Source organism: Porites lutea, chromosome 1, assembly GCF_958299795.1.
Source record: "Porites lutea chromosome 1, jaPorLute2.1, whole genome shotgun sequence".
NCBI classification, from domain to species: Eukaryota; Metazoa; Cnidaria; class Anthozoa; order Scleractinia; family Poritidae; genus Porites; species Porites lutea.
This window is the reverse complement of record NC_133201.1, coordinates 21,428,348-21,453,797: the sequence shown is the minus strand read 5'-3', so window position 1 is coordinate 21,453,797 and position 25,450 is coordinate 21,428,348. Positions and strand designations below refer to the sequence as shown.

The following is a 25,450-nucleotide window of genomic DNA, read 5'->3' as shown; positions in this document are numbered from 1 at the left end:
GCATAACCATCATTACCAGAGAAAACAAAAAGGTGGCCTGACTTTCTGATTGCATTGTAACTTACTTTCCACTGAGGGCATTTCTGTAGGATAGAAACCTGTTCAATATTCTCCAGATCTAACATCTCTGACCCACTCCTTGTATCTTGACTCACAACACCAGCACTTGTACTATTACTGCATTCTACCAGTTTTGAACACTCCTTGCTTAGGACGCTTCGCAAATTCTCAACTCTGTCTCTTTCCACAGAATTTGAATCAATGAGTAATTCTTCCAAAACAGGTTTGAAGCCATTTAAAACTTCAACAATTTTTTTTCACACAATCAGAAATAATCACTGTGTCATGTTTTACGTAACGCAATCGAGCCTAAAACGGCTCTTTCACGTGGCACGTGACATGTCGAGCGAGCGGGAATTTTGCTGTGGTTTGTCTCAGTTTCATTGCAGAAATGAAGTCAAACAAGGACACATTAGGTACAAACAAACAAATTGTAGACCTAATTATATACTAGAAAAGATAGATAATTGGTGCAGATTTTGAAACCTTTGTTGTTTCGTGCTAAGATCTTCAATTGACCCAAATGTTTACATTGGCGAGGCGAGTTCTAATAATGCACCTGAAGGCCAGGATAAGAGTTCTTCATTCACGGCTGAAAAAAACGGTATGAAACTGTCCACCTAATGTATATAAAACATCTATGTATCAATGTGGGACTTGAGATTGCTTAAATTAAACGTATTTTGGCTGAAACATTTGTTGGAGGATTGATTTGTGTCGCTCCGAACCTCTTATCTGTCAAGTCAGAAAGGTCAAATTACACTTAAATGCTCCGTGAACTTTACGTTCCCAAAAATTCATTTCACATGTTGCCCAGAGTTTTGAAAGCATATTTTGAAAGCTTAGAGATTGCTTTTTAATGTGGAATGTCTTTTTCTGTTTAAAATCATGTATCGGATATGATTTTAGGCCTTTGAAATTTGACAATATTTTGCTCGCGTAAAATCTTTAAAATTTTGTAAATATTTAAAAATTCATAAAATATTCCAGTTGCAATCAATTCGAGAACATGACCACTCAAAATGTGTCTTAAAACCCGTTTAATACGATAAGAAGCTTTTTAGGTTGCATGATACTTGAATTCGATTGAAATCGTGGTCTTTTTGTAGCCCGGTCCAGAGGCCCGAAAAAGCGGTCCGCAGGAGGCCGTCAATCGCCCGAAATTGGCATTCGCCGTATGGCCAAAATATTTATCCAATGAAACTAAAATTCATATTTTCATAACTAGAATACCTAGGGTAGTCTACATAATTTTCTTGAGATTTTTCAAAAAAATTTTTTTTTCCCACCTCTGGTCGATATTTACAGACATCCCCTCTTAAAGTTCTCATATTTCCACCGTGAAGTGAGGGAATGGAACAACCTGCCACTGAACTTGCGATTGACCGATTCTTTAGGTAAATTTAAATCATCGCTTAAGTCTTATTTGTATAGTCATGAGAATACTCTTTAAGTGATTATTGATTTTTCAACTTCTGTTAGTTTATTATACATTTGTAAAAAAAGGTCTGATAATTATATTATTTACTTGGGGTGAATTGTTTCTTTGTAATGTTATAACTGAAACTTTATTACAGATAAAGTTTAATTATTGATATTTTTTACCTCTACCAATTTATTTTTCATTTGATAAAAAGTGTCATAATTATGTCATTTACTTAGGATGAATTGTTTCCTTGTATTTTTATAACTGAAACTTTGTTAAAGATAAAGTTGAAGTAAATGCACTGACCATACCGATTAGGTTTAAGCCGTGAGATTAGTGAATAGGGTTTTGCATTGTTGCTACATAACTCCAAATCATGCCCTCCCCTCAGCAGCGAATCCTAGATGGTGTTCTTTTTAAAAGCTTATACTTACGTTTGTTTGTTTGGTTGCCTTTCTTGTTGACACTCCCGGCACGTTCTTCATCCACCACCACATGGCTGGGGTCCACCCAAAGAGGTTGTCCACTTATAGCAGCGACATAGGCGTTGGTAATTCGGTGTCAGTAAGAACCCAGAGTTTTTTCTGCTTCTTATTGATGAAGCCAAAGCTGAAATTCTCTGCAAACGGCTCACCAGGAATAATTTTCTTCACTGCCTCTCTAAATTCGGAGTAAGTCTCCGTTACAGGAAAACCCTTTACTCTGGCTGTTCTGTATGAAGATTTTTTCTTCCCACCAGCTATTCTGATATCAGTCGTAAAACGTTGACGAGTGTCGTTTACAATTCAACTTTTCCCTCCATGTTTTAGACTGATTTAAAATCTGCGCGTGCTGGGGTGTGCAATTTGAATTTCTAATTTACGCTTACTTTTTTGGCTCGCGGGCCTGGGATCACCGTATGATTCTATTGTACTCGTGCAATCGATTACTAAATAAATAGAAATGGAGCGAAAAAGAAACCACTGCCAATAATTGGTCATTTTTTATGAGGTAGAATGCCGGGCGCTTATTCAGAGGACCTCCGCTGGAGAATTATCAGGTACAAATTTCTACTGATGCGTAGTGACGAAGACAAATTGCTTTTGAATTATTTGTATGCCCAAGAACGGAGCAGCGTATCTGCCAAAATTGACAGGAAAAGTTGTAGCAGTAAGAGCCGGTCGACCTATCGGTGCGACAACACTTCACCGTCTTGAAGGAGACAGCGGAGGATAGGATAGGATAGGATAACTGCTTTATTATCAATAGAGCGCCTACAGACACATGTGTTTACAACGATAACAAAGATTTTAGTGCAATAATTACAGAGGTGTACATTTGTAGAATTTATACAACTAAACAAGGTTATATTTAACGCGTGTATCTCTTTCGCGGAAGCGATCACATACGTATTTAGCCACAATTTTTTGCGTTTTCTCTCCTTGCTTCATACTTATCAACGTTGCAAAGACAGAGCTTGGAGTCATAGGATCCCTATAGGCTATGCAATTCATCAAAAAATGCTCCTCGTCTTCTAATCCAGTTTTACATAACGGACAGATTCTTTGGTCTGGTGGTTGGTAGGGTTTAACGTATCGTCCAGTTTCAATTGCTAGTTTGTGGTTGCTTAATCTTAGCTTTGTGATTGCTACCCTATGACTGATATTTCTTACATTTGTGAGGTAATTTTCGTAGTCATGGGTAAGTTTAATTTTCCTAAAAGTTCTTAGTTTGTTTTTTTGATGCGGGTCCTTTCGTTCATCAGTGTGTATTTCGCTAATCCATGTTTGCTGTTCTATGTCTAAGAGTCTCTGTCGTTTATAGCTCATGGTTGCGGGAGCGGTCGTTTTCGCTGACCATATGTCGCCAAGACCTGCGAGCTTTAATAGCCGTTTTAATTTGCTTGGCCAAAGTTCCTTTTTATCTTGACCAATTTGGTCTGTAAATGCTATTCCAGAGAGTTTATTTTGCTTCTCCGGTTCACAAAATTTCAGCCAATGTTTAACGGCTCTGCACTTTGTCTTCGTTCGCATTGGGAAACAGCCTACCTCCGATCTGCATGCATTTGAGCTACAGAATTTGTTAACTCCCAATAGCCACCTAATGAAATTTGTTTGAACAAACTCAATTGGATCATTTTCTAGCTTTCCGTCGTGATCGACCCCCCAGACCTCGTTTCCGTACGTGAGTATTGGGGAAATAACCGTGTCAAAAATTTTCATTGTGAGCTGTACATCGTATCTGAAATGGTCGCCCATCGGGTCGCCCATTTCCTTCCTGAGTTTGCACAAAGCTTTAAGGGCAACCTTCTTTATTTCCTGTCTAGCGTACGTGAAGTTCCCATAAGTACTAAATTGTAGGCCAAGATATTTGTAATTGCTAACATTGTCAAGTTTACAGGGGCACCCAACGAGGGTATAGTTCAAAACCACTTAATATAGCATTGTTGAACGTATTTTAGTATTTAAACGGTAGATATAGGCATATTTTTATCCCCTAAAAACTTTTCATCTGTTCGGATTTCCTAGCTGAAAGTCTAGTGATCCGAAAATTATAGGGATCAAAACTTACCTTTTCGAAAATTTCAGCCAGGAAAAGGCTCCCGAAAATTCTAGGTGGCCTTTTTTAGGGTAAATATCCGTTTAAAATGAGTAATTATACCATTTTGTAGATGTTCGAAAATCCTAGGAGAGGCAGGCAAGCAAGAAATTTTACAACAAATGTTCCGAAAATTCTAGTTCTCAAATCGTCTTCCGAACAGATATTTTCCCGAAAATTGCCGTTGGGTGCCCCTGAGTTTACTGCCTCTATAGTATAATACGTGCTTATTCATGGTTCTCCCGCAGTTATTAAAAATTAACACCTTAGTTTTATTAAGGTTAACCGACACGTCGTTTTCTTTGCAGTATTCACTGAGGGAATCCAAATAATCCTGCAGTCCGTTTTTTGATTTGGAGAATATGACCAAGTCATCCGCGTAGAGCATACAACTTAGCGGTAACTCGTTTAGTCCTACGTCATTTAGGTTCTTGGCCTTAAGTTCCTCTGAAAGGTCACTGAGATAAAGGTTAAAAAGGGTTGGCGAGAGCATGCAACCTTGTTTTACACCGGTATGGCATCGAAAGGCAGGTATCTCTCACTCGTTCGCTTCGCTCACTCGAGAGAGATACTTTCAGCACTCGAAGATAAAATTCGTATCTCCGTGCGGCCATGTAATATCCTCTATATCAATCACGACCATAAAACTTCGTATGAACTGATCCGGGATGGTTTATTTCCCAACTGGAAGTTCGGATTTTACTATGATCCTCGGCTGCATGACCTAAAACTTCCTGTACTTGAGCTTTTCCACTTTGTGTTCTAGTTCTTTACGGAGAAATGATACCATCGTAGTTTCCTGAAATATATTAAGCCCCCCATCTCTGTTAAGCCCTTCCTCCTCAAATGGGCTTGAAAAAATAAGCCCCCCACCTCCCGGGGGGGGGGGGGGGGCGTAATCAATGAATTACGGTATGACAAAAAAACTCGATATAACGAAACCTCGTTATAGCGAGCACATTTCAGGGGCACCCAACGACTGTTTTCTGTAAAATATATGTTCGGAGAAGTAGATATTGTCTAGAATTTTCTATAGCTTGAGGACGCCTAAACATTTCTAGATGACCGTTCCGTTCCTGTTCAATTTTCGAAGGTTATCTTATAAATTAACTACGATTTTCTGAAGTTTAATTTTTCGCATTTTACATCCCAGGTTAGGCTAATTTTTCGTAGAAAAGAGGAAACCTAAAATGTTCGGATTCAAATATGTGATTGAGAGAGGAATCAGAAAAATTGTCACTTTCGTGATACGTTCTCGCATCTAAACTTTTTGGGAAAATAATACTGAAGCCCTTGAAATTTCGAAAATACTCAATGCAAGTTCCCCTAGGATGACCTAACAGGAACAAATTTTACAAGCCGCTTAGAATGCATTTCTAGAGATCTAAAAGTACTCTGGGTACACCATTGAAAAGTGTTTTCAATGAATTTAGAAGGAAACCGTCGTTGGGTGGCTCTGAAAGTTTTTTTAGTCCATTGGCCCTTCGTTAAATCGAGGTTCCACTGTAGTCTCTTGTTTTCATCACGTTCGTTTTGAAATACGATTATGAATTCCTTACTTGTATACTTAGAAAAATGACACTGACGGAGAAAAGCGCTAAGTCGTAGTCTGAAATGTCATCTGTCCCTTCCCTCCACCCCCTAAGGGGCCGCAGCAGGTTTCGGGGTAGACATGGCGGGGCTACAAAACCTGCATAACTTTAGAGCACCTCTTGTGTTTAAATTTTCTGTAGTTCTGGCAAACTCGAACAAGTTTTGCATTTCTGAGCAACGTTTTGCCGAAATATGGGTTATGGCACATGTCAAGCCAGAAAAAGTGATCAGTTTGATAGAAAATGTCATGTACGACTGAACCGCGCTCGTAAAAGCGCCCTTAATGACTGCGGCGGGAGGGGTAGGCTGGGTGTGGAGGGGAAACTCTGAAATTGAGCAAAAGGGACCAAGCTCTAAGTATACCGCCTACGTTTTAGTTGTGCGTTTCCTTTGGCAATAAATTAGCCCACAGTTTCGAGCAACTCTTTAAAGAAGATTGCAAGCCCGTATATTTGGGCCCGTCAGGAACGCTCAGGGGTGAAACCAATACGGGCGCGGTTCAGTCGTACTTGACATTTTCTATCAAAATGCTCACTTTTTTCTGGCTTGACATAAGCCTAAACTTTTCCCAAACGTTGCTCAGAAACACAAAACTTGCTTGAAGTTGCCAGAACTACAGAAACTTGCTTTTAACACCAGGAGTGCTCTAAAATTATGCAGGTTTTCTAGCCCCGACCTGTCTAGTCTGAAATGTTCTGCGTTTCTTCGCCGCACCCCGAAACGGGCTGCGGTATGGTGGCCCATTATTATCATAGAAAAACTAACTGGAAATGCCTGTTTTATTTAAGAAAAAAGGCAAACATATTTAAAAAATAAATAAATAAGTGAATAAATATACATAAGTATAAAAATACACAAAAAAATTAATTAAAATAAAAATTGAAAGATGGAAATTAAAGAGTAAATGTGAATTTAAAAAAATAAAGAAACAAAATGAAAATGTAAATAAATTTCAACCAAAAAAAATAAAATAAAATTTAAATTAAAAAATAATAATAATAATAGTAAAAAAAAAAGAAATCGAAAAAAATAGTTAAAAAAAACATATTAAAATCCCTTAGTAGAAGTGCAAATTAATTTTTATTTTGCTATGATAACGCTGGGCCGAACTGAAATCACAATAAGTTTCTTTTCTCAAAATGAAATGTCGTAAAGTGACCCATCGTTTTCATAGCCTGCGACACGTTACATCAGCGGAGTCATCTTAAAACGGCGGCAAGCACTGTACCTGGCCTGGATGGTTCCTCGCGCGTGTGAGCTGCAAGCTAGTGCTTTCCTCATACCTCTTTTTACATTACACCCATCTAAAGTCCTTTTATCGAGATGAATAAAAGGCAAACTGTATGGAACCGTTTACAAGAGGAAATGAAGGCGAAAGGGAAGCGACCGGATCCTCGCGGAAAGGGCAAAAGCAAGAAATCTGGTTCCGCTCCGCATGAGTTAATCGTGCAACGTTTGGCTTCAGAGCCAGACAACAAACAGACATTTCGTCCCGTACAGCCTAGAGAATTTGTGGCATTCCCTTATGAGGATCTCACGCTGACAAACTTTAAGAAAGCGTGTGCTGACCATTATAGTTTGCCAGTGAGCTTATGCGACGTCCTTGTCACTAACAAAGGACCCTCGTGTACCAGCATCGAACAAATCCCTCACAGGAAGGACAAGGTGAGAGTATTACAGATGCATGTCAAATGTGCATACAGAAGCTTAAACTTTTGTCGTTTCACCTCTGTGGTTTATGAATAGTTATACCGAAATGAAACTTCAGGTAGCAATGGTTTATCACGGAAATCAACTCCCTAGGTTTTCAAAGAGGCATCATCTGAGCCATTGGCTTGAATATTTCCCCCCATACAATATTAATTTTACATGGAAAAGCTTGTTTCTACCCCATGAGAGTTATGCTTAAGTTAAGACTATGGTATTCGTTCAATTTTTAATAATAGAGTGGGATGTGGCTGGCAGCTTGAATTGGCTATTTGGTATTTTATTACCACTTCACAAAACTTTGTCAGGGGAAGAAATGATTTTGATTGGGGTTTTGGGTTTTCAAATTGTTTAAATTTTATTGGGTCATTCAGTTGGATTAAGAACAACCGTGCTTACCTTGACTTGGTTGAACTCTACAATGAAGGGCAGAAATCCATACATTTTGTGAAGAGCTTTCCTTTGTATCCATACATATTTTGAAAACCGGGCATTACATTTGTTTAGTTTTCTTACTTAAATTTTCTCCAAAAACAACAAAACCCAGATATTTGTATGAGAAATGGGAGCAACATATAAATGCTATGTTGCCTATCATTGTAAATGCAAGACCTTGCTGGGACTCCTCCATTACTAGTGCTGTTTGGGACCATTTAAGGGTGACTGAAACAAGTTTTAGGTTCCTTGCTTTCCTCTCTTTATTAAAATGTATATAATGCATGCACTTAAAATGCACTGGAATCACTCTTAAATAACCCCCAAATACCACAGAAACACAAGTAATGCATGGAAGAGGTATACACATGCATCTCTTGCTCTCTTGCACTTAGAACTATTTGGCTGCTTTTGTGGGTCTGTTGATACCACATTCATCCATTTCCTTTGTTTGTGTCCTCTGAGACTGCTATCATGCTGACTTTCAATACATTGAAGTCCAATCAAATCTGTTCTTTAGTATTTGTAAGTGTATTTGGTGCGGTTTGTAGTTGGCCAAGATTATGGCGAAGACTCCTATCACTCTCACACACAAGATGTTCAGGAAGAGTTGTTTGATAACGACTCAGTGCATTGTACTACTGGTGCGCTATCTGCTCCAGTGAGAAAAGCAAATGCATCCAATAATCCCAAAGCAACTTATGGAAGCTTTTCGGTAACAACTTAGTTTCCTTCATCTGTATCCATTGCCTCATTACTGGAGGCTGGAAAGCTAGTTAAACCTGTAGCAAAAAAAAAAGTTATTGCTGAACTTTGAACAATTTGACATTGCCTCCAGACAATGGAAAGATGCAATGGAAGTTGAGTGTGCAGTAGATTCAGAGAAGTTTTCCTCAGGTGGATTCCGTGGTGCTTATCACTGAGTGCTAACTGGAAAATCCACCAAGCAAAACATTCCAAATCACTGGGTTATCAAAATGTACATTGATAAGTCCAAAGAAGCAATTGGTTCTTAATTTAACACAAATATAGAGAGCCATTGCTGCAAACAAGTTCAAATGCATGAGGTAGCGAGGCATTTAACAAAGAAGTTTAAGTCGCAGGCTCCAAAAGAAATGGGAGAGTGTTTTCAGTACAACCACGTGTACTTCACCACAATAAATGAGCAACCTGCTACAGTGGAGGAATTTGTGCCAGGACCCTTTGCCAAATTGATAAATAATGATGGTAAGAAAGCCAAACCACCCGAAGATGCAGATGATGTTTTAAAAGATTTGTCTGCTAAAGCAGAGTGTCTGGTTCACTACACATATGAATCATCCAACCAACAACTCATGCTACTAGATATACAGGGATCTGGCTACTGTTTATAAGATCCTGAAATAGCAACGAATGTGCTTATGGATGCCAACAGCATGGAATTTTATTTCTGCTGCGGAAATTGTTCATCAGTAGGGATAACAGCCTTTATTGATGCACATGAATGCAATGACTACTGCAAGATGATGGGCCTAAGTCAGCCATAGTCTGCATTCCATTTCCTTCCACACCTCGGCAAAACAGCTGTTTTATGACTGGTTTATTTTATTTTTATTCAAGTATTATTACATTACATACAGAACTCTTTTTATAGTTCTTATCATCCATTGGAAGGTGAACATCTTATAGTTCAGTTCATTTACAAAAAGAAATTGTTTTGTGGATTGTTGCTTGTGTTCGGACCTTGGCATCTTGAGTTTGTGCAAATAATATGCAAAATTTACAGGTTATTGTTTAATATGGGTATACTGACAGAAATAACCCTTTTCTAAGAAGTTATAAAATGAGATAAAGAATGCTGTATTTTGGACTTTTTTGAAATTTAAACAGTAAAAAAGCTGCAATAATGATTTATGATTGTGATGATCATGATGTTGGCTCTCTGTACTGTGCCTTTAAGAAGAGATATGCATCTGCTGCCTCAGCTGGCTTTACCCCATCTATGTTTGGAACAATTCGTCCACATTCCTCTTTCACACTACTTGGCAAGTGATCATCCCCAACTGACATGACACCCGATAATGTAGCAACCTCATCCAGAGCTTCTTGGGTGACTTGCAAACCTATGGTATGCAAAATAAGAAACCTGTACAAAGTAAACCAATAAACTTGCTGATCTGTCTTAAGACCTTCATGTACGTATCGAGTCCCTCTCTATTTTGAAATGCAATATTGATGGTTAAAACTATTAGAGCTGGTTATTTAAAGAAGGTCTAACTTATATCCTTGGTTTAAGGTACTCAGGTTAAGTACATAAATGGATTTTTAGTCTAGATTGTAAGCCCTCTCGATCCTCTAAACAGAAAATGAGGGTTAGATGTGAGGGTTAGCCGAATTTGAATGGCCTTTAGAATGTGGTTTTGTTAAACACCATTTAAACTCTGTTTAAGTAACCAGCCCTTAATCTTTTTGCAAACAACTTGGAGGGCAATCTTAACAAATTAGTACTTGAAAAAAAGAAGGAAATATGCATATGTAATAATATCAAGCCATACCACACTCATCTGCATTATATTGCCCAGGAAATGAATAGAGATGATACGGTATCCCTTTTGGAACTGCGGCATCCTTTTGGCTTCTCACTCTGTGTGAATTCCACACAGTTTCCCTAAAGATATTCATTTCTTTTTGGATGACAGGAATAAAAATTAATGCCAATAGGTGCCTGTTAAAAATGCAGACACAAAATGAGAACATACATATAGATCATTGATATAGACATGTCACAGGTAAATATGTCAGGTCAATAGTTTATAAAATAACAAAAAATAGAAATACAAGCTGTTCTATAAACGAATAAAAAAACTATTAAATAATGTTAAGAATACATTTTAAATTTAACGTATTACATTTAATACCTATCTGTTTTATTACTTGGATCATAGTCGCCTTGTTCGAGCAGCGTAGTCAGCTGCCTCTTAAAAAACCTCTCACAGCGGTTGTGGAGATCTCCCCACCACCTTTCAATCTGTGAAAAATGGATCAACTCTATTATGGTTTATACAGAAATTCCAAGATCAACACAGCTTGCAATGGAAGTCTTTTCTAATAGCCCGGAGTTAGTGGATTTTGTGATTGGGCTAGTGAATTCTGTTCTCAAACGAAGTTTTTCCTGAGATTTCGAATTACTTTACTTTAGAACTTTAAGACAAATAATTGAAAATTCCTAATAATTCCACGTGAACTGAATTTTTTCCAGCTCATCTCACAAAGCTGAAATCTGCAAGAACAGTGTTACATTACAGACTAGATGTTGTGTGATCTGCATGCAAAATCTTCAGGTAAAACTAGTCTTCGAAATACCTTGGTGGTCCTGTCTTAAAAATGCATGAATGGTTGCCATGTGCCCAGTTTCAGTTCCTTTGTCCAGCCTAAGATATTTACTGATCACTTGAATGCAAACCGAAAAAAAGATTAGGCCTTGAGGATCTTGTTTGACTTCATAGAGCAAAACCCTCTGTAGTCCTAACTCATAGACTATTGAATTATAAACAAAGCTCTCTCTACAATCCCTGTTGTAAGGGACCAACTACAGTAACTGCACTTTGCAAAAGTCAGAACTGGCCGGCCGGACCAGCCATTTTGACCAAGCAATAAACTTTTTCTAAGAGTTTTTACTGAAAAATCACCCTCTTCCTGCGTACTATGACATACTTTGACATATCTGGCTGGATAGTTTTGATTAAAAGTGAAATTTTCTGTGACTTGCATGTACCTGCTGGTCTTTTCCTTTCTGTTCAAGTTCTCATGAAACCCAATTGACTATTTTCCAATTGCCCATAATACACTCTGTTTGCCCCCCAAATTTTGCATAACTTATTGTCTTAAAATGCTCTTGGGAAAATGCAATACTCCCAGGAGCATTTAAAAACAATGGTTTATGCAGAATTTGGGGGGCAAACAGAGTGTATTATGGGCAATTGGAAAATAGAGAATGAGCCCTTACTGAGTACTCAGTCAACAATTGAATAAAGGGTTTTCTCTTTGATCAAATTTGTGGTCAAATTTTGTTAATACTGAGAGCAAAAAGGAAAAAATCCAAATTTTCACCAGAAAGTATTGGAAATTACCAGTACTTATGACAATATTTTAGCCAAACGCAGTAGCCCTCAATAAGTCCATCTTTTTATTCCGAGCACCAATAAAAGCCGTCATCTTTATGAATAACCAACTCAACCTTCGAATGCTTTTGTGAATTCCCGAGATGGGTGCTTATGAGAATCCTTTTTAACTGTATCACAATCTGAATGCATATATTATTGAAACAGGACAAATTACCTTTCGTGCTATACAAATGGTCCATATACCAACGCCCAATCAGCTGGGGGTCAGAATTTGTGGTCCATAATTTCAAATACAAAATGTATCCACTAAAGGCATCTTGCAACCAGTAAACAGCTAAAGGAAACGTGCTATTCATGAAGCCCATGAGCTTGTCATGACCATCCCCTGAATGGGTGTGGTTGGGTCCCTGTATTTAAGACAGCAAACAGGAATACTTTGAGACAAAACTCTATGTAAAGACGCTATACACACATTACAAAGCACTACAACAGTTAATAAAATGAAATGGACAGCACCTCAACTTCTTCTATAGACCGCCGAGGGGATAATGTGGAGAAATATGGGGACTGGTTACTTTGAAAGATGAAGGATGACTGGGAATGAGTGCTACTGATCAATACAATAACAAGGGACAAAAAGAAGACATGTCATGTGCCAATAAATTCATTGTTTATTAAACGCTGTGGCTATATGGCCGGTAACCAGTCAAGGTTTCAAAACTCTAAATGGCCGGCTGTCCTTTATTCTCAGTAAATTTCACAAAATCGAAAGGTTCCAGCTAATCTAAACTATCATATGTCGATTTAGAAAAGTCAAGGGATACTGAAATGCTTTACAGATCTCAAGTCTAGTGTTTGGTTAACGATAGGCTCAGAGGAGGAAATCATGTTTCTTAACACAGAAATTTTTTCAGCTCGACTGCTGGTCAAGGTTTTCAAAACACTAAATGGCCGGCAGTTCTATATTCTCAGTAAATTTCACAAAACCGAAAGATTCCAGCTAATGTAAACTATCATATGTCGATTTAGAAAAGTCAAGCGATCCTGAAATGCTTTACAGATCTCAAGTCTAGTGTTTGGCTTACGCTCAACCATGTTTTGTGACACTTTTCAGCTCGACTGCCGGTCAAGGTTTTCAAAACACTAAATGGCCGGCAGTCCGTTATTCTCAGTAAATTTCACAAAAATCGAAAAATTCCAGCTAATCTTAACTATAACATGTCGTGATCCTGATCAAACCAGCCGGTTTTGTGAGATTTCTATATCATATTTTTGTTGGTCGCGAGTCTTTGGATGTTCGTTACTGTTTTCTGTCCAAAGCGTGGCGTGACAGGCGACGTTTGACGTCATGCCATCTTGACCTTTCATACGGCCTTTGTGGAAAACCGGCGGGAAAAGTCTCCACGCGTTAGTTGGGTCTGCTGCTTCTGGAGGGGTCGTGACTGGAATGGATACTCCAAAATCAGGTATCCGCTCGGAGACTGGAACTGAATAAAATTATTTTTCGGCACATCGCTCCGACTCTTTACGACCTTGTTTGTGTTGAAAGACTAAGTATACAAAGACTGAAGAAGGCTAAGATGAGAATGGTTACTCCAAAATATGGATCAAAGCCTACACAGAGGTTAGTTGTTTTTCACGTTCTTTTTGTAAGAATTTAGTGCAAGGAGCAAACAATGTCTGTTTAATTACAGTACCACTACCGCGACTGCCGTGTAAAGCTTATTCATAGCAAAGTATCTGTTTGGAAGAATAAGGTGGATACTTCAGAATAAGAATGGCCAAAATATGGAAGTTTTGGCCATCTGGATTATTATTACTGAACTTCCCAATACAAACATGATTGTTACGTTCACAAAGAGGGTACAAATACAGTTAAGGTCAGTTAACCATCTTGTAATGTTATGGGTTAGTTGATTCCAAGTGTTAACAATAGTAAAAAAAACATAAGGGACCTGTCATTTATTAGAGGCGGGGGAGGGCTGGTGCAATTGGGGGGAGGGTCATTAAATTTTAAGTAGCCAGAAAGGGGAGGGTCACCAAAAATTTAAGCTGGGCTTTGGGGAGGGCCATACCATTTTTAGCAAACATTGCTGTTCACTTAAAATAAAAATAAATCCACAAATAAAATATATTATTTAACAAACAAGTCCCTTGGACAGTAAGCATTTTAAACTTTCATAATGATCTACCTGAACTACCCAACAACCCTACATGTACGTCTTTTTATTGATTTGTTTTTCAACGGCAACACACTGCGAAACATGTCTTTGCATTGATCAAGTTTCTCATTAAGATATTTCAATTCACTGTTTACTCTTTTTTTAGCTTCATCAAGCCTTGTAATAACAGCTTCATCAAACGATTTAGAATACTCTTCTCCTTGTATAAAATTACCAGTCTTTGAGTGAAACAGGGTGTTAAGGTGAGCTTTAATATTAATGCGTCTATCCATATCTAATATGTTCTCTAGTAACTCACTGAGCTTCATAATGTTCGCCCTCAGTATTAACTAATCAGCTGGGACAAGAACATAATCGGTCGTGTAAAATTTTCCAGCAGCACCAGAATTGTTCGTGCTCAATATTGGCGCCTCCCTTCATCGCAAGGTAAAAGTTGATCTCTTTTAATAATCCCTGTCATATCTTTTAGTGTGGGGAGTGTCATAACTATTTTGGACCATACATGGGGGAGGGTTACATTTTTTTCTGCAGGATAAAGAATTGCACCAGCCCTGCCCCCACCCTCTAATAAATGACAGGTCCCTAATTTACTTCACGTCATACTTCTTGTAGCTTAGTGATCACTATTACAAGCTCAAGTTTCTAAAAAAAAAATGGTCCTGCAGATTGTATTAGTGTAGTGTCTCTGTATAGCTCTGATATAGGACCTGGAGCCTACAGTGGCAGATCGGAACCTTCAGATAAGAAGAGGGGTGGGGCAGGGGGGGGGGGGGGGGAGGATTCTCACCAGACCTTAAGGTGGCGGGAAGGAACCACTCATTCAGACCTTAAGGTACGGAGGAGCTCAATCTAGAAAAGAATTTTCTTGGCATTGTTGTCCTCAATTTGAACTAGAAATATGGAGGGCCGGGGACCTCCCTAGATCTACTGCTGGCCTCTGCCAGCTCGCCCATGTTCACTTGCTATCTTTTTACATTTAATAGAAACTCTAGTATCAATTCAAATTATTTATCCTAAATATTAGGATTTTTGCAAAATTATTTATAGTTGCTTTTTGCACTTGTATTTTGTTTTGTTTTTTTTTCAAATCCTAGGAGCCTCATTGTCACCGAAACTCTCTGCCTTCCATACCCTATTCCACACTGAACTGTCTGACAACAGTCCTCAGCCAAGTGGTACCATCATGGTGTTGAAAAGTGTAGAAATAGATCCTGTTGATCCTGGGATGAATTCTTTTTCTTTTTCTTCCCCCTTCCTCCACTCAAGGGGGGGAGGGGGGGAAGGTGTTTTCCTTCCCCTCCCTGTGACTTATTACCTATTTCCTTGATTGTCTTCTGAGCTCCTGATGAGACAAGATCTTCTGCATTAAGCTGGTTATGGGCTATTTTTTGTTTTTCACTCAGTATGGTGAGCTTATCATAAATTTAAAATGGAATAGAAATGATCATGCAGGTATATCCATGTTGCAGCTGTAATAGGAGAAGAAGTTGGAGGTCCGGAGGGTGTTGCAGTCAAATGCTTGTGAGGAACAGAGAAATCAGTTGGAGAAAGAAATGAAGAAATGAAGAAAATTGGAGAAGGCTTTAAGAGAAATAGCAAATAAAATGAAAAAAAAAAAGAAAACAGGAAAAAAAAAAACAATTTTCATTGAGGCCAAGCAGTTGGCTGCTCAGTTGCATGTCTGGGTAGCTTGACCATTTGGTTAATAAAATTCTCAAAACCACAAACAAACCACTCTAAGAATTTGATAAAATGTGCAAAAAAAATTGTTTATTACTTTTATAAAAATAAAGTTGTTTGTTTACAATTCTACAACTATTTTTTCATTTCTTCCTTTTCCCATAATTCTTTCCTTTGTTTTACTTTCCTCTTACTCTTTCTCCACTTCCACAATGTGCTTTTATGTACCCTCTATACCTGGGGTGGAAAGTCACCTGAAAATTTGAAATTAGCCATGCATTAAATAAAGCTTCCATTATAATCATTCTTTCAGGAAATAAAGCTGCTACTTTGGCGGTAATTCTAAAAAGCACTGTGTTCCACGATACAGTGCCTTGATTCAGCAAAGAAGCCTTGACCCTTTTGTTTTAAAAGTTAAAGATTTTCTTTTGGTAGCAGAGAAAGGCCCCCAGTTCAGTGCATTACAAATAATTATCACCTACAAAGTTATCTATCATCTAAATTAAAAAAGAACAACCAAATCATTACCTTGTGGTACCTGCCTAATAACAAAATGAATAACTAAAATACTGATAAATAAATAATAATTATTGAAGTAGGGTATATCCAGGCCGTTTTAGCTTAACAAAACAAAAACACAAGGTAAGTCATTCTCATTTCTATTTTTGTCAAAAAATGGAATTTAGGACGTATTTTGTTTATTGTCATACATTCTCTTATAAATTCAAAGTCCAACAAACTCCTTCAGAGTTTGGGCTACCTGTGGATGGGGCAACATTTCATGACAGGATGGACAATAAAGGGGCTGCATTTTCAACACCTTCAATGCGACTGGAAATTACAAAGGTTCACACAGCAGATTCAGGAATACAAAATGACTAACTTGGAATCACATAGTTTACATTTGCCAAAAGTAGCTAACATTGGGCATTTTGGTCATAGAAAAGACTGTAAAAGGATTTGGGTTCTGGTTGGCTAATTGTGTCAGATACCCAGCGCACCAAAAGGTTGACCCGAGTATCCCACAGGTTGTGAGGGTCACTTTGGTTTTTATAATCTCATAAAGTACCCATTCTTCTCACACTAAACTAAACAGCAACTTACCACTTAAAAGTGAAAAAAAATCAACCATAATATATAAGAAAACAGAAATAGTTTATGTTGAGCCATAAATTCAACAACTGTCTGCTATCCCTGGGGGGGGGGGGGGGTACTCCCTTATATGGCCTCCATGGGGATGTGCCGCTGGACAGGGTATGGTTTTCGTCCTCTCTGTCCTGAACAGGGTATATAGTTTGGCACAAGTCTGTCCTAAACAGGGTATACAATTTCCTGCAAGTCTGTCCTAAACAGTCTCCATGATTTGTGCGAGTCTGTTCTAACTGTTCTAATTATAAACAGGGTGTTTCATGCATGATCGATTTCGTCTTAGTGCAAATGTTTGCAGATATTTAGTACGTCATCACCCAAAGCATTTACTGGAATAAATATAAATGTTATTGTTCTTGGCACCCTGGTCTAAATAAGATAAGTACAAGTTGACAGGTGTGCTTGATAACCTTGTCCCCATCTGAGGGAGTTGTCCTATCTGGGTATTAAAGTTGAGGGTGTTATCCTAAACAGGGTATGGGTTTCAAACCCTCAGCGGCTCACCTACACCCAAATATTGGTCGAGTACCCCTCCCACCCACCCCCCCCCGCCCTACACCGGGCTGCTATCTTATAAGCAAGCTTCGAATTAACTGAGCCATAATTACACAATGGTCGACTGTATTTGTACCCTCTTTGTAAACGTAACAATCATTTTTATATTGGGAAGTTCAGTAATAATAATCCAGATGGCCAAAACTTCCATATTTTGGCCATTCTTATTCTGAAGTATCCACCTTATTCTGAGCTATCCAAACAGATACTTTGCTATGAATAAGCTTTACACGGCAGTCGCGGTAGTGGTACTGTAATAAAACAGACATTGTTTGCTCCTTGCACTAAATTCTTACAAAAAGAACGTGAAAAACAACTAACCTCTATGTAGGCTTTGATCCATATTTTGGAGTAACCATTCTCATCTTAGCCTTTTCAGTCTTTGTACATTTAGTCTTTCAACAAAACAAGGTCGTAAAGAGTCGGAGCGATTTGCCGAAAAATAATTTTATTCAGTTCCAGTCTCCGAGCGGATACCTGATTTTGGAGTATCCGTTCTAGTCACGACCCTTCTGGAGGTGAGATAAACTTTAACATTATCTTGTCGACGTTATGATGAGACGAAAAAGCTTTTTTGTACAAGGTAATCTTTAAGTTTGTGTTGATGTATAGAAATAATATCGAGTTTTATCCGTTCTTTGCCATTGAGTGGACTGCAGAGTGGACTGATAAGAATTCTCATTGATGTATTTCATCTACAATTTTACATCTTTCAGCCCAGAAAATGGATTCCAAGTTGCAGGTTAGTTTTTGGTGACATCAGCTGCCTTCAGGACCCATTACCTCATGGCTTTAATTATTGCTTGCATAACGGACTTCTTCTTATCACTGGGTTGCTGGTTGAGATTGGTACAAAGTCACTTCGATCGGCAAGATTTTGAATGGATAACGATGACGATACGGGGGCGAGCGTTTGGGAAAGGCCCCTACAAAGTTAAGTAGCCGATTCTATGAGCCGGGCAGGCAAGGTTCACCGGAGCGACAATCAGCCTTGTATAAATTGAGGGGAGACTGCTCGGTTAAAAGCTTATGTTTCGTATTTCTCTCTTTTGTTTGCCATTTTTATTACTATTATTATTTTTTTTGTGGGAGGTTTTTAAAATGGCGCCTACAAGAAGGATGACCAAAAAACTCTCATCAGCTTTCTCCAGTATTTGACTGTTTACTCACTGCAATACAATTCACACTTTATAGGAACAGTAACAAGGATAAAATGGTAGCTAACTTTCACCGGACACTAACCTCGTTTCCAGGGTGTTTGCACCGTAATTTTTACGGAGTTATCATAACTCCAAAAATGGAGTAAAAATGTTAGGTACAGGATAACCCCTTTTTTGGGGTTACTTTAACTCCCAATTTAACTCCAAATTTGGGGTCATTTTTACTCCTGAAAAAGAGGTCTTTTTACTCTTAGTCTGGAGTTAAAATAACACCGAAAATGGGGTTATTTTTACTCCTCACATGGGTTGTTTTTACTTTTTCTTGAGTTATTTTAATTCTGTAAGTGGAGTAAAAATTTAAGGTACAGGATAAATCCTTTTTTGGGGTTATTTTAACTCCTAAATACCTGGGGTCATTTTAAAAATAACTCCACTGTAAGGAGTTAAATTAACCCCACTAGAGGAGTCATTATAACTCCTTGAAAATTGCTGTGTGGAAACGAGATTTAAAACACTCTTTTCTGGTGCTGGGTTGGCAAACGCCCTCACATGAAACCTCTTAGCCTCTAAGTTAAGTTAACTTGTTTATAAATTCTGCCATGTCTTTTCTTCTCCTTGGTTTGGCCAAAGCGCCTTCTGTCATTTAAATACTTGAAGATTACGTTAAGCCTTACACGACTTAATTTTTTTTGTTCATTAGTATTATTAACCAGAGCTTCGCTTTTAGCTCTGGCTAGATCTATATACCGTAAAATTCCGAAAATAAGCCCCTCCAAGTGTAAGCCTCCCAAATATAAGCCCCCCAGACCGGTGACGCAGAAACCCCTCCGTTAAATCGCCCCTTTAAATAGAAGCCCCCCCCCCGGGGGCTTGTACTTGGAAAATTGCCCACAAAGACAAAGTAAAACAAATCAAAAACCATGAATTTACTTCTAACGATAAGGCTAGCCCAATCGATTTTGAAACGCAAACTTCCTCCGTAGATAAGCCCCTCCAAAAATAAGCCCCCCAAAAAGGGCCTTTGAAAAATATAAGCCCCGGGGCTTATTTTCGGAATTTTACGGTATTATGGTATTGAAATTTTGCAGTTCATTGTTTAATATCTGGTATTAATTTAAGCGTTTTATGAGCATATATATATACATTTTTTTTATTTTAAAGGAAATTGTTAGAAATGGAAATTTCGAAAGCATGACAAGGCGCGATCCAAAGAGTACTCCCCCGTTATTCAGACGAGTAGGACGACGCTGTTACCACAGCAGCCCAAGAAACCATCACATATCTTGTCCTTGACAAAAATTCCTTCGGAGTCCACCTGCCAGCAGATGAAAGAGCTTTGTCTAAAGGGAAACTACGTCGCTGTCTATTGTGATATAGGAGTGTTCACACTAGGTTCGATCGAGTTGCTGTTAAAAATACATAGCCTCCGAAACGTGAAGCATGCCGTTCTCAAAGAGCAACAGTAGCTAAAAAAAGAAATAAACCTCCCGGATTCGGCGTGCTCGTATTCAAAGGAGCATCTTGTTTGTTATTCCGAGAAAATTTTCAATACCCCTCTGAGTTTGATGTTTCCACACTGTGTAGGGCACTTCACAGACTTGGATTCACTAACAAGAAGGTGAGTATAAACATTACTGATACTGCTGATCTTTTTCCTCTCTCCAACGCGTACTATTGCTTCTAGTTGTCCACAGATAAAAGAAATTGCAGCTCAGGGAAGAGACGACCAACGTGCTCAATTTAAAGCTGATATGCTGAATCCTTTGCCTCATGAACTCAATTTTATTGATGCGACAGGAATTGTACGAGTTGCTTTTTTTATAATTTCTCGGAGTCGATTGTTTGTTCGAAAAAGACTTGCTTTGTATAAAACGTTCTTTCCACTCATTCATTATTTTTTCTGATCTTACCTTTCTCCAGGACAGAACCTTATCGAGACAATACGGTTATTTACAGAAAAGGCAGCGGGCTGAGGTGATAAGGACAAGAACAAATAGCCAACGTATAACAGCAATATCTGCTATTGCTCACGATGGATACCTCAGCATCCGAGTACTCAATCCAGGCCAGAGATTCAATCGCATTGTTTTTGCTGGCTTTCTACGTAATCATATAGTGCCCCTTCTCAATCCATACAGTGGGAGAAACGCTCGCTCTGTGTTTGTGCTAGGTAATAAATTGTTCATAAGAAATGAAATTTTCTCTTAAACATTTGCTCAAAATCTTTTTAGAGATTAAAATTAAAATTTTGTTTTTGTATTTTTAGACAACCATGCAGTTCATGTTGCCGAAGTGGAAGAAATTAGGGACTTTAGGGACCTTAAGATACCCTGGACGCGGCGATAAAGAGAACGGAGAAAGCCTGGAGCGAGGACGCCGCCACCTTTGCGGGAAAAACAAATTAAGATTGAGCAGGTTGGGTTGAGTGCTCGCCTGACAAGAGAGGATAAAGTAATGCTTTCGTGTTTTAATACCAAAAAACGAATTTCTTCGAGGGAAACTTGAGGGTATGATCGGAGTTCAGGTTATCAGCTATTTGTTGCCAGACTTTTTCGCTTTCCGTTGTTCTAGATCTTGCTTTAAAACGATATGGTTCTGTTATGAGAACTTCCCGTACTAAGGCGAGATTTTGATCTTCAGACCGCTCCATCGCTGAACTGAAAGTGAACAAAATAAAATTATAAAAGTTAATAAATGAACCATGGCATCTTGTTCAAGATCTCAATTTTCTCAGACATGTTCAAGTTTATTACAAGCCTAGATGTTTTGTTTTTCAACAATTTTCATTCGACTTCTTGTCTCTTAAATTTTTCAAATACTATCCTAAAGCGAGAACGTTTTCCCATTAAAAACAAGCAGTTATAGTGTTACATTTGTGTCGAAAGACTCAGCGCTTTCATTCTCAGTTGCCGCCAAAACACTGAACCCAAAAGGCTTGATAGCAAAAAAATAAGAGTCAATCTTGAGAGAACACCTCACTAAAAACACTAAAATGTGTCTCTTGAAGTAAAACGGATCGAAAATCCTGTACGAAAAGCAATTTCTGCACTGAAAACAAGAAAACCAACTCACCGTTTTACGAGTCGGCCAAACTTCAAGTTTTCACCGTCGCGACTTCAGGTCGACACTGTGGCATTACGCTAATTAGTTCCAAGAATTGAACATTTCACTTCCGGTTGACGTCCTCCTCGGCCGCGTCCAGGGTATCTTAAGGTCCCTTTTAAAAAACGAGGACGCGGTGGGTCGGAGACGCGACCGGAAGTGACTTTTCCAATTTCGGATGAAGAGCGCATGTGCGTGGCGTCTTCTCCGCTGTCGAGAACACGGCCTGAAGAGCTTTGGCGTCGTCAGTAAAGCGTGAGTATTTAGCCTTGTTATTTAAAGCAAATCACTATAATTAACAGTCTATCTCAACTATTCTATCAATTGCAATTTAAGATTTATTGCCTGTTCAAAGGTTAGGTATCATTTTTGAAACTAAAAGGACCAAAGTTGAATAGTTTAAAACGTTTTGTTCCCTCCAGGTGAGCAAGCATATGGTGAAGTCAATGGCGTCGAGCAGATCTTCAAAGTAAGTAATCTAATTATCCTTGAAATGTTTCCCAAAATCTCATTTTCCTTCACAGTTGAAGGAAATTATCACTACATTCATGCGGCTATTCTCGTGCATGATACAATTTAGTTGTCAGGCGTCTTATCATTCTACTTGGTCTTCGTTTTGTTTTTGATTAATCAAACGAGGTCCGATGTGAAATATCAGAATAAAACTTTATCGGTTGTTCCATCAACGGATGATCGATTTTAGCTCCATAAATAATTTAGCTAAGACTATTCTGTTTATCAGTTGAGTCTGTACTAGATCCAGGCTTGATAATTCATGATGATCTGAAATTGCATTTCCTGATATTGACTGTGATTAAAACTCAGTTAAACAAAGCTTATTGAAGCTAACTTTCAAAAATCGCCCACTATAAGAGTAAACATAAGTTTAATTAGTTCTTTACCTTGACTACTGTCATAAAGCGGAGCATTTCAAAAGCTAAGACTTTGACATTTCTGCTATTGTGTTATTTCCACTTTTTTATTTCTTTGAAATTGTTACTAATGAGCCGTGTTTCACATAATACTCTGAACTGAAAACAAAGCAAGAAAAATTAGAACTAAAAAGAGATTGTATTTGAAGTTAGATGATGTTGCCTATCTCATATGAAGTTTTGGTAATGTGAATCTTTTAAATTATCAACGTTAGGCTTTGAATGCACTATTCCACTGCTGTTATTCCTGAAAGTGTAAGTTATGGGTGAGGTCTCTCTCCCTCAGCAAGGCCGCTCCTTAAATTTGTGAGTTTTAAACGTCTTTAAAGAAAAATCTCACTTTTTTGAACAAGCATAAAATTAGCTTTGAGCTTAACAACAGCATCTAGTTTCAATTCAAAAGGAAGGGTTTTTTGGAGTGAATTTTATTCTAATATTCTCTTTGTTTATGTTTCACACAGCAATGTTATGTATTGGACTGAACAGCACAATATTATACTGTGCAGAGAGGTAGTGTTTGAAAAACCCTACATGTACAAAAAGAGGTCTCCCCAGCAAGGTGAAACTTGAAAGAAAATTGTAGATGTTCTAAACAAATGTGCTTCTCCACAATTTAATGTTGACCACAGAGCCATCTGGGACCACATCAATGTCTTGGTACACAAGTACAAGAAAAAAAATTAGAGCTGAAGGAAGAGCATCAGGAATATCCCCAGATGAGCCAAGTGAATTAGATGAGCTAATACAGCAAATTATTGCACTTGAAGAGAGTGCTCCCACAGATACATGTAGTAAGGATAAAGTTGACAAAGCTAAAGCAGAAGATGTAAGAATGAAAGCTATGGAAAGGCTTTCCCAAACCAAAAAAAGGGCGTCAGAGGAAGCCGAAGAGGGTGAGGACAAACAAAAACGAACAAGAAGAAAAACTGGAGACGCCATGGAGTTTGTAAAGGAAAGAGCACAGCACAGTGCAGAAATTAGAGAAAAGGAACTTGAGCTGGAAAAGGGAAGACAGGAACAACAACTTAAAGTGCAACAACAACAGGCTCATATGCTGAAGCTAATGCACCAGCAACAACTGCAAAATCAACAGCAGCAGTTTCAGCAACAATAGCAACAGTCCCAGAAGCAACAAATGCTCATGATGCAGCAGGTCATGGGCGTCATGAGTAAAATGCTTAACAAGTAGATATTAAATTTCTATTTCTAGACGTTTACATGTTTAAGATTTACATTTTTACAAAATGTTGAACTCAGAGTATTATTTGCCACCCCTTTGTTTAGATCTGCTTGTTGTTACATTCCCTGCAAATAACACACAACAACTGTTCAATCAGGACTTTATGCAAGATTTTATGTAAACTTAGGCATTCACAGGTGTTTTTGTTACAGTATTTTAGCTAAAGTAATCGACTAGTGATGGTGGGTCAAGGCCAAAGAAGTCAGCAGTCGTATTGCGGTAGAGACATGTTAAAGCATTCCGCAAAAGTGCACAAACAATGTACATTTTTCCTACATGGCTAAGGCCAATTTTGAGATTTTTTTTGTAATCGAGAAACTTGAAATAATTTATAAGGTCTCCAAACAACCATTCCACACTTGTACGTACAGAACTCATAGATGCATTAAACTCTTCCATTTGTCTTGTTAACACATCATTTCTGAAGGGGCACTGAAGATGGTACGTAGAGGATATGCCGGATCCCCGTAGATACACAGCTCCTGTCCAGCAGGGGAAAAGGTTAACTGTGCTAGGTCAACATAGAGGCCAGATGTGTCCAGCATTCTCGCATCATGCATTCGTCCCTCTGAACAAGAGTCAAAAAAACAATTTTTGAACCACAATCAGTCACACATTGGCTGGCTGACAAACTTTTACCTATATAGACCATTGTTAGCTTAGTAATTGAGTAGGCCAAAAACAACATAGGATTCGCTGGCTGTTATTCTTGCAGTCCAGGTACTTATGGCCTATAAGTCAATAAGTCAGAATTTATAATTTATTTGTCTGTGGTGACAAGACAACCATTTCCTCTAATAACAATTGGGAGTGGGAGCTACTGAAAATGCCTCTGATTTGAGAGACCAGGAGGGAGTCATCAAGAAACGTCAGATTAACATTATGAGAAAAGAAATAAATCTCACTTTAAAGTTCACATAAGTGATAAAAATGTCTCTCCAAGTAAAAACAGCTACGGTACTATCCCACTATAAAAAATGAATGAATATACCCTTACCTACTGGTCCAAACAGATGGCCAATCAATCCATTTGGTAGGGCCAAGGATTGAAATTTAAGAGCGTGAACACGCTCGTGGCCATTGTAAACAGCTCTCTGATTGACTCCTGGTTTTGATAGGGGACGAACCTTTCCATCAACAAAGCCAAAACAGTTGTCCAAGGCGGCACCTTTGTCATGAATTGCTTCAAAGTAAGTTTGCAGTAGGTTAGGAGACATAATGAAATGATTCCATTCGGTAATCCTATGGCCATGAACATTGTACATCCATTCAGTGACTTTATTGCTAATCATGATGAGCTCGGCTACTGATCGACCAAAAGTAGAAATCATATTAGACAACCTACATGGATAGCTAAAGCCGTTAGTATAACACAAAGTCCTTCTGTTGAGTCACAAACGGTACCATTCGGACATGTGAAGGTATCAGGCAGCTGTAAAACAACAAAGTGAAAAAGATTTACGACCTCAAAGCGTCAAGAGAAAGGTTTAAAGTTTATAAGGAACTTGATATTCATGCGCAGGATTTAGAGCAGATGGAGCATCTCTT

At 38.4% G+C, this 25,450-nt stretch overlaps 2 protein-coding genes, 1 long non-coding RNA gene and 1 pseudogene across 4 annotated transcripts in view; 2 read left to right on the top strand and 2 right to left on the bottom strand.

Moving 5' to 3' along the window:
- Window positions 1-6,172, bottom strand: part of LOC140926208 (uncharacterized) — a 6,689-nt gene extending 517 nt beyond the window's left edge. Inside the window, exons 1-4 of the mRNA XM_073375989.1 lie at window positions 6,166-6,172; window positions 4,287-4,600; window positions 2,919-3,588; window positions 1-301 (exon numbers count right to left, since the gene is read on the bottom strand). The exon at window positions 1-301 is cut by the window's left edge and continues 517 nt beyond it. Of these exons, the coding sequence (XP_073232090.1) occupies window positions 1-301; window positions 2,919-3,588; window positions 4,287-4,600; window positions 6,166-6,172 (1,292 nt within the window). The remainder of the gene's footprint in view (window positions 302-2,918; window positions 3,589-4,286; window positions 4,601-6,165) is intronic.
- A 7,167-nt stretch (window positions 6,173-13,339) lies between these two features.
- LOC140936281 (uncharacterized) lies at window positions 13,340-14,846 on the top strand. 2 transcript variants are annotated; one of them, XR_012165370.1, is made up of 3 exons: window positions 13,340-13,525; window positions 14,230-14,326; window positions 14,789-14,846. It is a non-coding gene; the product is annotated as an uncharacterized lncRNA (long non-coding RNA). The 2 variants fall into 2 exon arrangements; XR_012165369.1 differs by having other exon boundaries at window positions 14,778-14,846.
- An 8,465-nt stretch (window positions 14,847-23,311) lies between these two features.
- LOC140936270 (uncharacterized) lies at window positions 23,312-23,776 on the top strand. The gene has a single exon (XM_073385716.1). The coding sequence runs from the start codon at window positions 23,312-23,314 to the stop codon at window positions 23,774-23,776; it is 465 nt and encodes a 154-aa protein (XP_073241817.1).
- A 41-nt stretch (window positions 23,777-23,817) lies between these two features.
- LOC140936262 (uncharacterized) lies at window positions 23,818-25,233 on the bottom strand (annotated as a pseudogene).
- Between the last annotated feature and the right edge of the window lie 217 nt (window positions 25,234-25,450).